Here is a 12960-nt window from a genome sequence, read left to right as displayed (position 1 = left end):
GATTAAATCCTCACTATACCGAGAGACAAGCCTATGAGGAGAGAAGGATTTCCTTCTAGTGTCTGATGTTCTGACATAAGGCAACAGGATGGTAGAGTCCACCCTGTCACATGATCACTCTCTTATTGGTAGAAAGCTATTGTTCAAAGATGAACCGGACTCCCAGGTTTTTTATCCCTAATAATTGAGGATATGGGATCACATGGGCACCTAGGTATGTATTCTCCAGCTAGGCAAGGCTACAGTTATCAGGGCTTCATTGTGTATCCCCAAAAGCAAGTCAACCTAAGACCCTCAACTGACAGTGGACAGACTACAAAGAGGATTTCTTTACAAATATTTCAAGAGACAGATAAGACGGACAAATTAATGAACCCTCGAATACATCATTTTCTACCATGCACCATAACTCCTGTATTAAGGTATGTCAATTTTAAGACCTCATAATGCATCAGAATTTCATCTGAATCAGCCCCTTGTCATACCCTTGGTGGACACCATCTTCTTTTTACGACACCTGTTGGTAGAGAGCAACTACAATTTCCTGCCTCTCCGCTAGTCTTGGCAGATATCAATTGTTCTTCCTTTCCTGTCTCCTCTTGGCTGGCAACCATAGCTTCCCCCCTCCCAGACATGCCATCAGTGGATATCCAAAGTGCTCACTTGCCTCCCAGAAATGTGTACAACCTCACTTACTGGTGGATAGCCTGAAGAAACTTTCTCTGGTGTTTTCTCACTTTGGCGTGGTCAATCTTTTTCAGCAGCTTGGTGTGTTTGTATATGAGCCAGGTTTCTCGTAGTACGTTGGCCGCTGCATTCTTAATCTATAGAGAGAAAAGCAAATGGCAGGCACTAGATGGCTTCTCCGGTGGACCAAGTAAGGGGCAGGTGGGGGGAGGTCACTCAGGGATCGTGCATGTTCTCGTGGATGGAAGAAAGTCTCACTCAGGGATCGAGCACATTCTCAAAGACGATTGGAAAGTAAGTCAGGAGGTAAATAGAGTCCAATAAACTACAACTAGGGACTGATAGAGGACATTAATAAAGGAGCATTCCCTCACTGTAGTCAGATTCAAAAGGAGGTGAAATTACCAAGTGGCACTGACCTTAGAAGGCCTCTAAGTGAGAGGCACAGTAAATCATCGAAGAGACACATGGACTGAAATTCATAAGATTTACACCCCTATGGTATCTAGGGAGCTCATACGTGAATGTGAAAGGTTTCGAGGAGCTTCACATAATATGGGAAGAAGGAAGGGCTCCAAAGACTACAAGCATCCTACTGTTGGGACACAAATCCCCAGTCTTATTTAAGGTGAGTCAGAGTAGAACTACTAACACAGTGGTGGAGCTCAGACCAGATGTTTCTTAAAGGGTCATCAGGCTGACAGAGCAGACCCCTATCACTAGAGATTGGGTGATCTTCAAGACACACACATCATGACAAAACACATCATATAAACCTCAAAGCACAACACAAAATAACTGCAGTGGTCCACAGATCTATCGCACCTTGTTCAAGAGATCGTTGGATACACTTAACACACAATGAATTGAGGACTTAATCATAACAACATGACATGAAACAATATGATATAACACAACATGACAAGATGCAACCATGTACACCAAATAGAGGTCTACTAGAAAGCATTCTTTAGAGAGTGGCCCTGAGGAACACAATATCTAGGATTAGAGAGGGGTTTAGGTAACTCAGAGGGTTGGGTTTTGACATAAGGCTACTACTAAGTACAACCCCCTAATCGCCTATCGCTGACACCAAAGCATAAGTTGCCTGGGTATAGGAGACACTAGTCCATGCTTCTGTAGGCCAAAAGCTCAAATCAATCTTGGGGTGCAAAGGGCAGCTGTGGGAGAGGACTAGAGAGAGTGGAGCAGGAAAGGACATAGTACTGGGCTCTTCTAGGGGTGGCGGGCATTCATAAAAAATCCCTGCTCTTTAGATGAGAGTATGGCCCACTCATAACTCATGTCATAGTTCAAGGAAAACTCACACAAATGGGAACATTTGGGCAGCCCTATGCCCACAAGTGGTAATTTGACAGTGTTTAAAAAAGGCACAGGAGAAATATTTTGGGTGTCCCATACCCAAAATATTTGAGAATTTGGGGCAGTATTGATCAGAATCTGAGAATGTGTAAAACGGTGTAGGCTGGGAATATCAAACTCCAAATATTGACGGGACGTAATATTGTTACCACAATATTAAGGGACAAAACATCAAAAGGTAAGTGGGCAGGATTAGTAATTTTCTATTCATTTTCTACACCTAAATCTACATGTATGTATCTTGGTGGTGTATTAAGGTGACCAGAATTTTAAAGCCAAAATTTGGAACATTTCACAAAAATAGAAATTCTGCTTCAACCGAGCGCACTGTTTGACAGTGCTCCTCACCAGAGAATTACAGACGGAGCAGTAAGAACATAAATAAAATGCAATTTTTAAAGCCAGTAGCATACCTATTAATTAAATTGCTTTCTTATAACAGCTGCTAACTATCCCTGCTTTGGAAAACATAAAAAGTCTCCTCCCACCATTTTCAGTCTACCCTCTCTAAAAACTGAGCCATGAGCTAAATTTCCCGAAATCTGCCTGGGCAGCTGGTAAAAACCAGGGACTGCCCCGCCAAATCCAGGACTCCTTGTTACCCTGTGATATATATGCTTCTGTGCGCTTAACTTTTGATATTTTGTCCCGTCGATATTGTGATAACGATATTCTGCCCTATCGATATTTGGGATTCTATATTCTCTACTATAGCCATGTAAAACGGATGTATGTCAGTACAACGCAATCTAAAAGATCGCGGTACTTGACAATGCTGTTTTTACAACGCAAGTCGTTACAACGACTTGCGTTGAAGGGCGCGGATTTTGAAATCTTATAATTTTATATTCCAACACCAGTCCACGTAACATTAGGGAAGGTGTTGGAATATAAAATTACAACATTCCTTGCCCAACAGCGCCATCTAGCGCAAGTTGTAGTAACGACTTGCGTTGTAATGGCAGCGTTATAAAGGCACTGCGGTGTAAACACTGCGTTGTAAACGATGTTTCCCATGTAAAACCAACCCAATAACCATGTGATTTTCAGGGCATGCTCTGGGCAGAGCTATTTCACTTCTCAATGGGGCAAAAGCTCCTTTTCAGTACACCCAGGCCACTGACAGCACAAGTTGAGCACTAGAGTTCTAAGCATCATGATGTCAGGCACCTCTTACCCGCTTGGTCAGCTGAGTGTCCATCATGAAGTTGTGAACATGTTTCTCAGCTTTCGTGAGTTCCAGTTTTCTTGCGACCACTGCAACAACCAAAGCGGTGCAACCAGCGCCCTATGGTGGAAGAATAAGAAATAGTAATTTAGTCAATACGGTGAAGTCCCAAAGAAACAAGAGAAAACCTTGAATAATGCAAGACAACCAGCAACTTTCAGACCGAGAATCACAAGGTGGATTAACTAAACCAATGGAATGCAGACAACCTCTAAAAAGAACACCACAGAATAACTCAACCAAAATAGAGCAGAGTTCACTGCATCCCTAGACAGAAATTCAAACAAGGTGGTCTAGTCTGTCTCCAGCAGCCAGAGAACAACACTTAGGGGGTGATTATGATGTCAGACGGATTTCCGTCCACCCGACACAGATGCAGAAACAGGCCCGACCGACCTCAGGTTGGCGGTCCCGACCGCCTAATCACAAAGTGACCGAACACTGTTCGGTTGCATACTCCCATTCCTCTATGGGAGCTCGTGTTATGGCCGTAAACAGGCCATAATATAAAGCTCCCATAGAGGAATGGGAGTCTGTGTTCATCCCTGCACCATGCGGCAGGCACCTCAGGGTGCCTGCCACATGGTGCAGTGATGAACAGGGGGGCGATGCAGGGGCAAGGTGGCCCTGCTAGGGGCCCACATACTCACTCGCTGAAAGACTTTCTATGTCAGAAAGCCTGACATGGCAAGGCTACCGGAGGCCAAGTATTGTAATCCCAAGGGCAGAAAGCCTGCCCTTTGCGATTACGGGTTGCGCGTCCGACTCTCCGACAGGCTCAAGGAAAAGCCAGCCGTAATGACCGGCCGGTCTAATTTCCGACAGCCAACATTGTATTACGGCAGTCGGAAATTAAACTGAGATGGGGCCCAATGGTCTGAGCCTTTCCGGGCTGCATCATAATCGGCCCCTAAGTACTGATTCAACCAACATGATGCAGTCATCATCACCATGAGTCCAAAGAAAGTCGTCAAATGATATCTCAACCAAGGTTGTGCAGCCTTGCTTTATTGGGTATACCTTGTGTGGGCAATTGCTTACTGCAAGGGTCATGACTATATCTTACTGGCCCCATCACCTCACCGAGACACAAACTGAACCGACTCATGCGTCAAACACTGTGGCATGACAAGTGCCATTCAGTCACAGACATATGTGACAAAAATAACTTGGCCAGGGCTGTGGACCTAGCACTCTTCAGACAAAGAAAAAAAAGAACCTAATCAAGGAAATGCAGAAAACTCAGCACTTTCCAAGAAGAACTACTAATCCAGTGCTCTGCAGCTACAGATTAACTCACCCTGCAATGGTGCAAAGATGACACTTCTCTTAAGGAAGGAAAAAACTACAGAAAATAACTGATACAATGGATTGCAGCCAGCACTATGCACCCTAATTCAAAATAATCCTTCATCTAAGGTGGTACAATCAGATATTTGTAGCGAGAGAAATAGACCAACGATGGCCCAGTCAGATGCAGATGGCACCCTGACTAATTCAGCCAGCTAGATGCAGTTAGTGGCATACATCAACCTATAATCACTAAAGAGTATCTTACTAAAAATGGTGCAGCTACCGCCCTGTAAAGATAAACACCAAATAACACTCAATCAACACAATGCTGTTATAGCTCAACAGCTAACAAAAACAGAATGAATAATGGAGCTAACACATAGTAGCATGCGACACATCCTGTTCTCAAATAACACATCAGACCAATTTTAACATCACACTAATTAGCACACAAAAAGACCCTTTTTCCAAAAAGATCTGTTTTTGTCTAGACAAAGCAGCTTCAGTGGCTGGATTTTGTTTATAACTTTCAATTAAGTTTTTAAAATCCGTGATAACATTATATTACCATTTAAAAAGCAATCAGGGAAAAAGCAATTCAAAACAACAAAGGACTCTTTCTAATGTTAATATTCTAAAACTGCTCAAAATGTATATGTATTTGAAATTATGTCTGTTTGACTTAATAGTGTTAAGGGAGTTCCCCTCAGCAGAAAGGTTAATGGAGAGAAAGGGATTTGGGGTAAACTCCTCTCCCCTTATGAGCTTTGTTGGCTATGAACCCATATGTATGAAAAACAATCGTTTTTTTTAACAAACCCCAAATGTGATACAATAATGAAATTAAATGAAACAGTTAAGAGGAGGCTGCAATTCATAAAAAGATGATTCGGTAAAAAAAAATGGAAAAAGTGTTCAGTCAAAATAATGCACATTGAAAAACAGGATTATTTTAAAAGAGATGGGTTTTAGGAAAACATGTAAAAGTGGAGTTAAAAGATGGAACCTTAACATAGTTTAATTGTTCCGAGTAAATGTCCCAAAATGTTTCAATCAACGCCAACAAAAGTGATGCAGACAGCACGCTATGTTAAAAAAAAAAAACTAAACACTTAAGACATAATCAGCCAATGAAGAAACGCCTTGATGGAGCCAGTCCCCATCGACAAGCAAAAAAGCCGCAAAGGATTTCTCAGAGTGAGGTAAACCCTGCCCACCTTGGCCAGAGTAAGAATGAATAACTCAAGCCACACAATGCAGCCAGCAAACTCAGACCCCAGCAAACTACCTAACAATAAACCACTTATTCAGTAGTGTCCCACAAACTATGTAGAACATCAATTAAACTGTTGCACGTGCTCCCCTATAGTGAAAGAAGGACACACAAGGATAACTAAACCATCAAGGTGTAGTCAACATTCTGTTACCACAACATATGCATAGTACCTCATTTTTTGGATGTACGCCATGCATAGTAATCCTTTGACCTACATATTCCACACAGTTGACCTTTATTTGACATTGATAACTTAAGTAAGTCTACAATTCTTCAACAATCTTTTTCCTGTGCTGCCCCATATACCTGTATATTATCTTGAAAATGTTTTACTTCCTCAATTAGACCTTCAAAGATCTCATTTATTTCCTTTGTAATGCCACCGAGGTTTAAATCAAACACAAAGGTATTCTTTATACTGTTATGTCGCGCATAGCGGTACCGTGGGCTACAGGTGACTTGATTAAGGGTGGATTTAGACTTTTCGTTAGCATTTCTTCAGAGTTACCTCTGATTAAATCCTAACGAAAAGTCTAGATAAAGAAATATTAAGCTCTAATCAATCATACTAACATATTGATAATGTAAGAAAATTTTGCATATGCACCCAGTTCTCCTATTCAAATCCCTCAAATCTACACACATTGTTATACATAGCTATCACAATGCTCAAAGCATGTGGTACAACTACCATAGTTGCTAGCCATTCGGATGATTTGATTGACTCAATCACACGTGCTTAACACAAGTCCACAAACCTCGATTTTAACTTGCTTTCTGAACTCTAGTAGCGATGCCACATTTTCAATAGTATTTGAAGGCACACATTCGCCAGCTTTATTAATTGCCATGTGTATTGAGGTAGAACTCTAGCACATTTTAAAACTGTATGCCTCCTAACATCTTTGATATTTTTTCAGCTGGTTATGTGCCAATTCCATTTTGAGCCATAAATGATGTTGCCACCTAGAACTGGTAAACCATTTATCAATATACTTTCTCCAAGTGATGTTTATTGACTTACATTAAATTCTATCATCAAAGTACCCCTGATACGTGCTCCACCCTCTGCAGCTGGGGATAAACCTGTTGGATACAATTTTCTACCTCTTGTTACTAACTCCTTAATCACTCACAGGTAGTAGGGCATAAGCCATCATCTGAAACCCACCAGAATCTATGCATCAGTACTTCTAATTTTCCCTTGATCCTTAGGGCCTGTCACCAGCTGCTACCCCTCTTCCTCTTTGTCCTTTCACTCTTATGCAGCATCGTGCTCACAGACTTCTCTTCACCCTCCCACCACCAACACAAGTCCCATTACTATAAACTGGGCTTTTCGACATAAAGGTACAATAACCCTCTGACCACACATCTATGAGACAACATTTTTGCTGATGGCCATTCTTTGTCATTTATCGAATGACTGGTATGACCACACGTGTAGTACACATGATCAGTTTCTCGCATAAGTTCTCTTCCACCACCATCTTTATTCTTCATTTCCATGCCACGGTCCTCACATGGTCTTCAACCCTATATACACAAACCCCTGTAACACTCTTTCAACTTCCATGCAGAGCACCAGCTAAAACGAGGCTCCTAACCTGTTACCATTGTAGGTGATTTTTAGGTTTCGCCTGGCGATCCGCTTCGCAGCAGCGTTCGCGCAGGCGAAATCTTATGTTTTAACAGTATGGGCACTTTGTCCCGCCTTCTCTTCCATTGGCTAGCTCCATAAATGGAGGCTAGCCATTGGAAGAGAGATCTGTCCGTCATTGCCGGAGCTGATTCGTGGGCGTTCCGGCAATTTTTACTCATCCCGCCCCCTTGCGATCGTCATTGCGGCGGTGGGCGGTGGTTTATTTATTTATTTTTTTTAGTTTTTGGGGGGTCATTCCTCCAGGTCGACCGCCGCCGGAAGAAGTCCTGGTGAGTGCTCCCCTCCCCTCCCGCTGTGCATGTGCCCGTTCCTGTTCCCACCCCCCCTCCCGCTGTCCGTATGCCCGTTCCCATTCCCGCCCCCCCTCCCGCTGTCCGTATGCCCGTTCCCGCCCCCCCCCCGCTGTCCGTGTCTCCGGCCCTGGCCCCACTTGTAAATGCTTGTTCTTTCAGTGCGCGCATGGGGCATGTTTACCCAGAGAGCAGCAGAGGATTACATGAACACGCTGCAAACAAACGTCTGAAGTTTGAGACTTTCCGACCGCCGCCCTTGCAAAAGCAGTCTTGAGTGAGTGTGCCCCGTCCCACTCGTCAGAGCGGATGCACCTTTTAGTGAAATGTTTGTGTCCAGTTCACAGTAAAGCTCACTGTGGGCGAAACGTGCCTGCGCTTTATTTATAGGACCGCTTTGATGTTAAGTAGATGTCAGCTGAAGAGAAATGTTAACCTTTTCAAGTACAGGGCTAAGGCTTGAAGGCCCGGACTCGGGCTGTCTCCTGTCTGCGTACGATGTCGAGCTTGCCCTGTGTATGTGGGTGTCAGGTCCGCTCGGGTGGCCGCTGTCCAGTCCCCCTGGGGTACATCTCGCGTTTGTAAAAGTCTCTCTCCGGCTACTATAGCTAAGCATGGGCGGATTTTGCGGATCCACGATTCACGGATTTGCGTATTCACGGATCGTGGATCCGCAAAATCCGCGTATTTGCGGATTAGCGTATTTGCGGATTTGGGGCGGGGCTTCCATGCGAGTGCACATGCCTCTTGTGTGTATAAAAGGTCAGAGACCGATCAGAGCAGTGGATTAAGAAGATACAGGAGCTCCTGGTCACAGGAACAGCACGAGGATTGCGCTCGTGAAAGTCAAGGATGCAAAGGCCACTGTCCAGCATCACAGCTGATTTTTGATGGTATATTTGGGAAGAGGGCACAGCTGCCCAGCCTTGACAACGCTCACGATTGTTTTTCGGGCCGATGAATGAGTCACTGAATTTAAGCTTCAACTAGGGCACATGCTTAAATGGCTAAATGTATAGTGCTTTCACTACACTACACTACAGCTGCCTAAAGTGCCAGAGAGTTGTCTACAGCGACCAGGTGTGTGTTACTATGCAATAGCGCCGAAGGGCGCAGGGGTCCCTTGAGTGAGCTATAAAAGCTCCTGGCCACAGGAACTGCACGTGGATTGCACTCGTGAAAGTCAAGGATGCAAAGGCCTCTGTCCAGCATCACAGCCGATTTTCGATGGTATATTTGGGAAGAGGGCACAGCTGCCTGGCCTGTTAACTATTTTACGATGGCGCCGGCAAGCTGCCAGCGCCATCCTAAAATAGTTACTAAATTAGCTTCAACAGGAAGCTGAATAGATAAAATAAAGCAGATGCACGAGCGCCTGCTTGATTTTATCTATTAGTGCTTCCTGTTGAAGCCAATTTAGTAACTATTTTACGATGGCGCTGGCAGCTTGCCGGCGCCATCGTAAATTAGTTACAACAACAGGCCAGGAAGGCTTGAACTTTTGGCCTCGGAATCCGCCGCTCGCGGATTGCGAATTTTCGGTAAATTCGCGAGAGTTCGCGGATCGCGGATTTACCGAAAATCCGCGAAATCCGCGAGCGTAGCGGATTTTGCGCTCATGCTTAACTATAGCGCTTCCTGCAGATCTTCTATTGGAGGGGAGGGGGGCAGCGGGCAGGCCTGTAGATAACAGGCGTTCTCTAAACACCCATTAACATAAAGTGCATTTGGCCCACGGAAGCGCGAGGAGCTACAGATAGACTTGAGACGGCCAGTCTGTCAACACGTGTGTTTGTTCCTAAAGGGGTGGGGGTGTTGTGTCGCCCTTTAGCCCACGAGTGTTCACACCCACCCGGAGCACGGTTTACAGGGGTTACAGTGCGGTAGAATTTAATGTTGCTTCTTTGAGCTCCCTCCCCACCCCGGGAACACGGACACGTGTTTCGTAGATGTTCCGCCATTTTGAGTCACTGTCTGGGGGCTCAGACACACAAGTGGTATGTATGTGCCTCCAGGCCCTCTAACTTGAGCGCCAAGAGTTGGACCCGCGCCTCAGTTCCCTCTTCAGGCCGTATCTACGATTGGTGCAGCAGGTGCAGTGACACAGGGGCTCAGAGCCCTGGGAGACCCACCACTGAACTCCTCGCTATTGTTCCTCGTGCCTGAGGGGCGGCCGGTGTTGTGGGTGGGCTTGCATTAGTTCAAACACTTGTGGGAAATACTTTGCTTCCTTATTGGGCTTCAAACCGCATTTATGCCGCTTCTAAGCGCTGCAAATAATAATAAAGTGTAAGAGTACATAACAATTAACCTTTACGACTTGATGACGTCCTAAATTCGACGCCATCATAGACAATGCTGACGTGGTTCAACATAGCAAGCCCACACTGGGCTCCTCGCCGTGCCGCATTTAAACAGTTCAATGGCGCCCACTGCACACTCCCGTGGTTTCCGAGGCCATTCTCCGGCGCAGAATCTTCTTTTCATTTATAGACGAATACTTGTTTTTTTTTCAACACAGCGTAGCCCGAGGAGTATCATTAAAAGTAATTTCAACTAGCGTGCACCTCATTAACATAAGCATGCTCGGTTCGTATTAAAAACTAAAAAAAATATAATTTCTGACTATGGAGAAAGTCCACTTAATTTGTTTTCGGAATAATACCCAGAAAAGTAATTCTTAGTTATGTTATAAAAAATATGTGCATTTATATATATGTATTATTTGTCATTTTCGAAAAAATGAAAATGTTTTGGGTGTTGAAATATTCGTATCTGTATGGTATTGGTCTGAGTATGTGCGCGATTGTTTGTGTGTGGAGTAAGTGTGTGTGCGCGCGTGCTTGCCTTTGCCTTACAAGTGTGTTGAAACCGGATGCCAGTGTCCTCGAACAAGAGACATTTTAGGGCCTGGGCAAAGTGGGCTCTGGCCCAGGGCCACAGCCTTTTAGGGGCCCCCTGGTAGACCCAGCTCTGCTCAGCATAGTCTTGCCCCGATGGCACTGAATGATTCTTAAACAGATTGTTTTAAATACCACTTTACTTTACTTTATTGTCATACAGGGTGATATGTGTGTCTGTTCCATTTTGTAGAGAAATGTTGTGTTTATATTTCATGCAACATCCAATGAAATGGATTCTTTTATATCAAATCAGGACCTCGTATATGAGAGATGGGAGGGGGTCACACAGATTACACTGGTGACACCACCAAACTGTTGCTCCAGCCTGTTTACTAGCAGTCGGTGAGGGACCTCCGAGCTATGTTGGGGAGACCGAAAAACATGTTAGCTCATTGAGCCCCCCCCATTCCAATGAAGAACTCCATGCAAGACTCACTATTGTAGGATATGAGAATCAAATTCTCAGGTAAGATTTATTTACAAACAAGATTAAATCAGTCATTGAATTCTAAGGTTCTAAACATTTTATACATCAATTAGTGAAAGAAAAGCTAGGCATTTGATCTCTGAAGTAGCAGATTCTCCAAAGTCGACCACCTAGTTTGCCCTTCTAATATCAGCTAATTGACTTCAGGTCCCTGTCGCTACTCCTCGGACCCCAGTAACTGTTTGATGTAATCCATGTCATCATGTTATATGATTCACAAATTAATTTCCTAGTCTCTCGTCATCAACAGGCAAGCGTATAATGTGGGACTCTGTGTGGGTGTGGGGCTCTGTGTGGTTGTGGGGCTCTGTGTGAGTGTGGGTCTCTGTGTGGGTGTGGGGCTCTCTGTATGTGTGTGTGTGGCTGTGTGTGTGTGGCTCTGTATGTATATGTGTGGCTGTGTGTGTGGCTCTCTGTATGTGTGTGTGTGGCTGTGTGTGTGTGGCTCTCTGTATGTGTGTGGCTGTGTGTGTGGCTCTCTGTATAAGTGTGTGTGGCTGTGTGTGTGTCGCTCTCTGCATGTGTGTGTGTGGGAGCGACAGCAGTGTGAGAGCGACAGCAGTGTGAGAGAGACAGCAGTGTGAGTGTTCTAGGGAGAGCATGGTGTGTGGGAGAGCATGGTGTGTGAGAGGCAGCAGTGTGTGAGAGACAGCAGTGTGAGAGACCTTTTATTTATGTTTTGGTTTTTGAAACATAAATAAAACGCATTGTTATCTGCAATATCATTAGCTCAAACTCGCGTAAATACGCGACCTATTGCATTGCAAATGCTATAGGTCTCGCATTTGCGAGAGATTAAGCTATTGGCATTGTAAATGACAATGCCATTTATTTATTTATTTTCAAAACCAACACATAAATAAAAATTTTGTCATTTACAATGCCAATAGCTCAAACTTTTCAAAAGGCGAAACCATTGCATTGTAAATGCTTGTTCTGATTAGCTGTTTACAACATCAACTGGGGAACACCGGAAAGCAGAAACCTTACCTGCCACGCCAACGGGCTGGACAAGGGCCTTGAGGTGAACGGCGGCAGTCTCCTCGACCGGCGGCGGCGGCGGAGCGAGGGGAGAACCACAGCCCCCAGCAGCCTCAGGGGCAGTGCGCGCCTGTGATGCGAGTGGAGCGCCCGGAGGCGCGAGATAAAGGCTGACATCCCTCTCGCCACAGCGAGTCGCGCACGGGAGGCGACCGGGAGAAGCCCGGGACAAGGGCGGGCCCTCTGAGGCCCTCAGAGGTCAACAGTGGTCGGGCGGGCCACCCATCTAACATCTAACCTCCATTGGAAGGTGAGCCTTATTGTCTATCATGGGGGAAAGTAATAATATCTCCACTAGTACAATCAACATAGCCTCTCAGGCTATTGAAGTCCCTGCATCTCTACAACTCTCGTTTGAGAGACTCTTGGATAATGCCTTCAATGAGATTGCAGAGACTGAAAGGAGGTTGTCTCTGGCTTCCCAAAGCAACGGCCAACCGACCACTATTATTAGTTCTAACCATACTACACCCCTACTGCCAGAGGTAATTGTAGTAAAATCTACCTCTGCGGTGAGCTCATCTGTTGCGTCACAAGAAGGAAACACCCTTGTCATAGCTACCGACGCCGCTAGTGATCTTGAATTGCTATCAGCGCTTCCATCTGCAAATACTAAGATCACAGGAGCCAAACGTAAAAGGGGCCCAGTAAAGACTGTAATAAACAAGAGGAAGCAGCCCCCTAGGAGTGTTAATCAGCCAACTCCACA

General features: G+C 44.9%; 1 protein-coding gene across 1 annotated transcript in view; it reads right to left on the bottom strand.

The window, feature by feature from the left end:
- The window catches only part of KCNN3 (potassium calcium-activated channel subfamily N member 3), a 526431-nt gene that overhangs the window by 42029 nt on the left and 471442 nt on the right, over nucleotides 1–12960 (bottom strand). Inside the window, exons 5-6 of the mRNA XM_078671377.1 lie at nucleotides 3248–3358; nucleotides 697–824 (exon numbers count right to left, since the gene is read on the bottom strand). Of these exons, the coding sequence (XP_078527503.1) occupies nucleotides 697–824; nucleotides 3248–3358 (239 nt within the window). The remainder of the gene's footprint in view (nucleotides 1–696; nucleotides 825–3247; nucleotides 3359–12960) is intronic.

Source organism: Lissotriton helveticus, chromosome 12 (genome assembly GCF_964261635.1).
Source record: "Lissotriton helveticus chromosome 12, aLisHel1.1, whole genome shotgun sequence".
NCBI lineage: Eukaryota > Metazoa > Chordata > Amphibia > Caudata > Salamandridae > Lissotriton > Lissotriton helveticus.
This window is presented reverse-complemented; position numbering and strand designations above follow the sequence as displayed.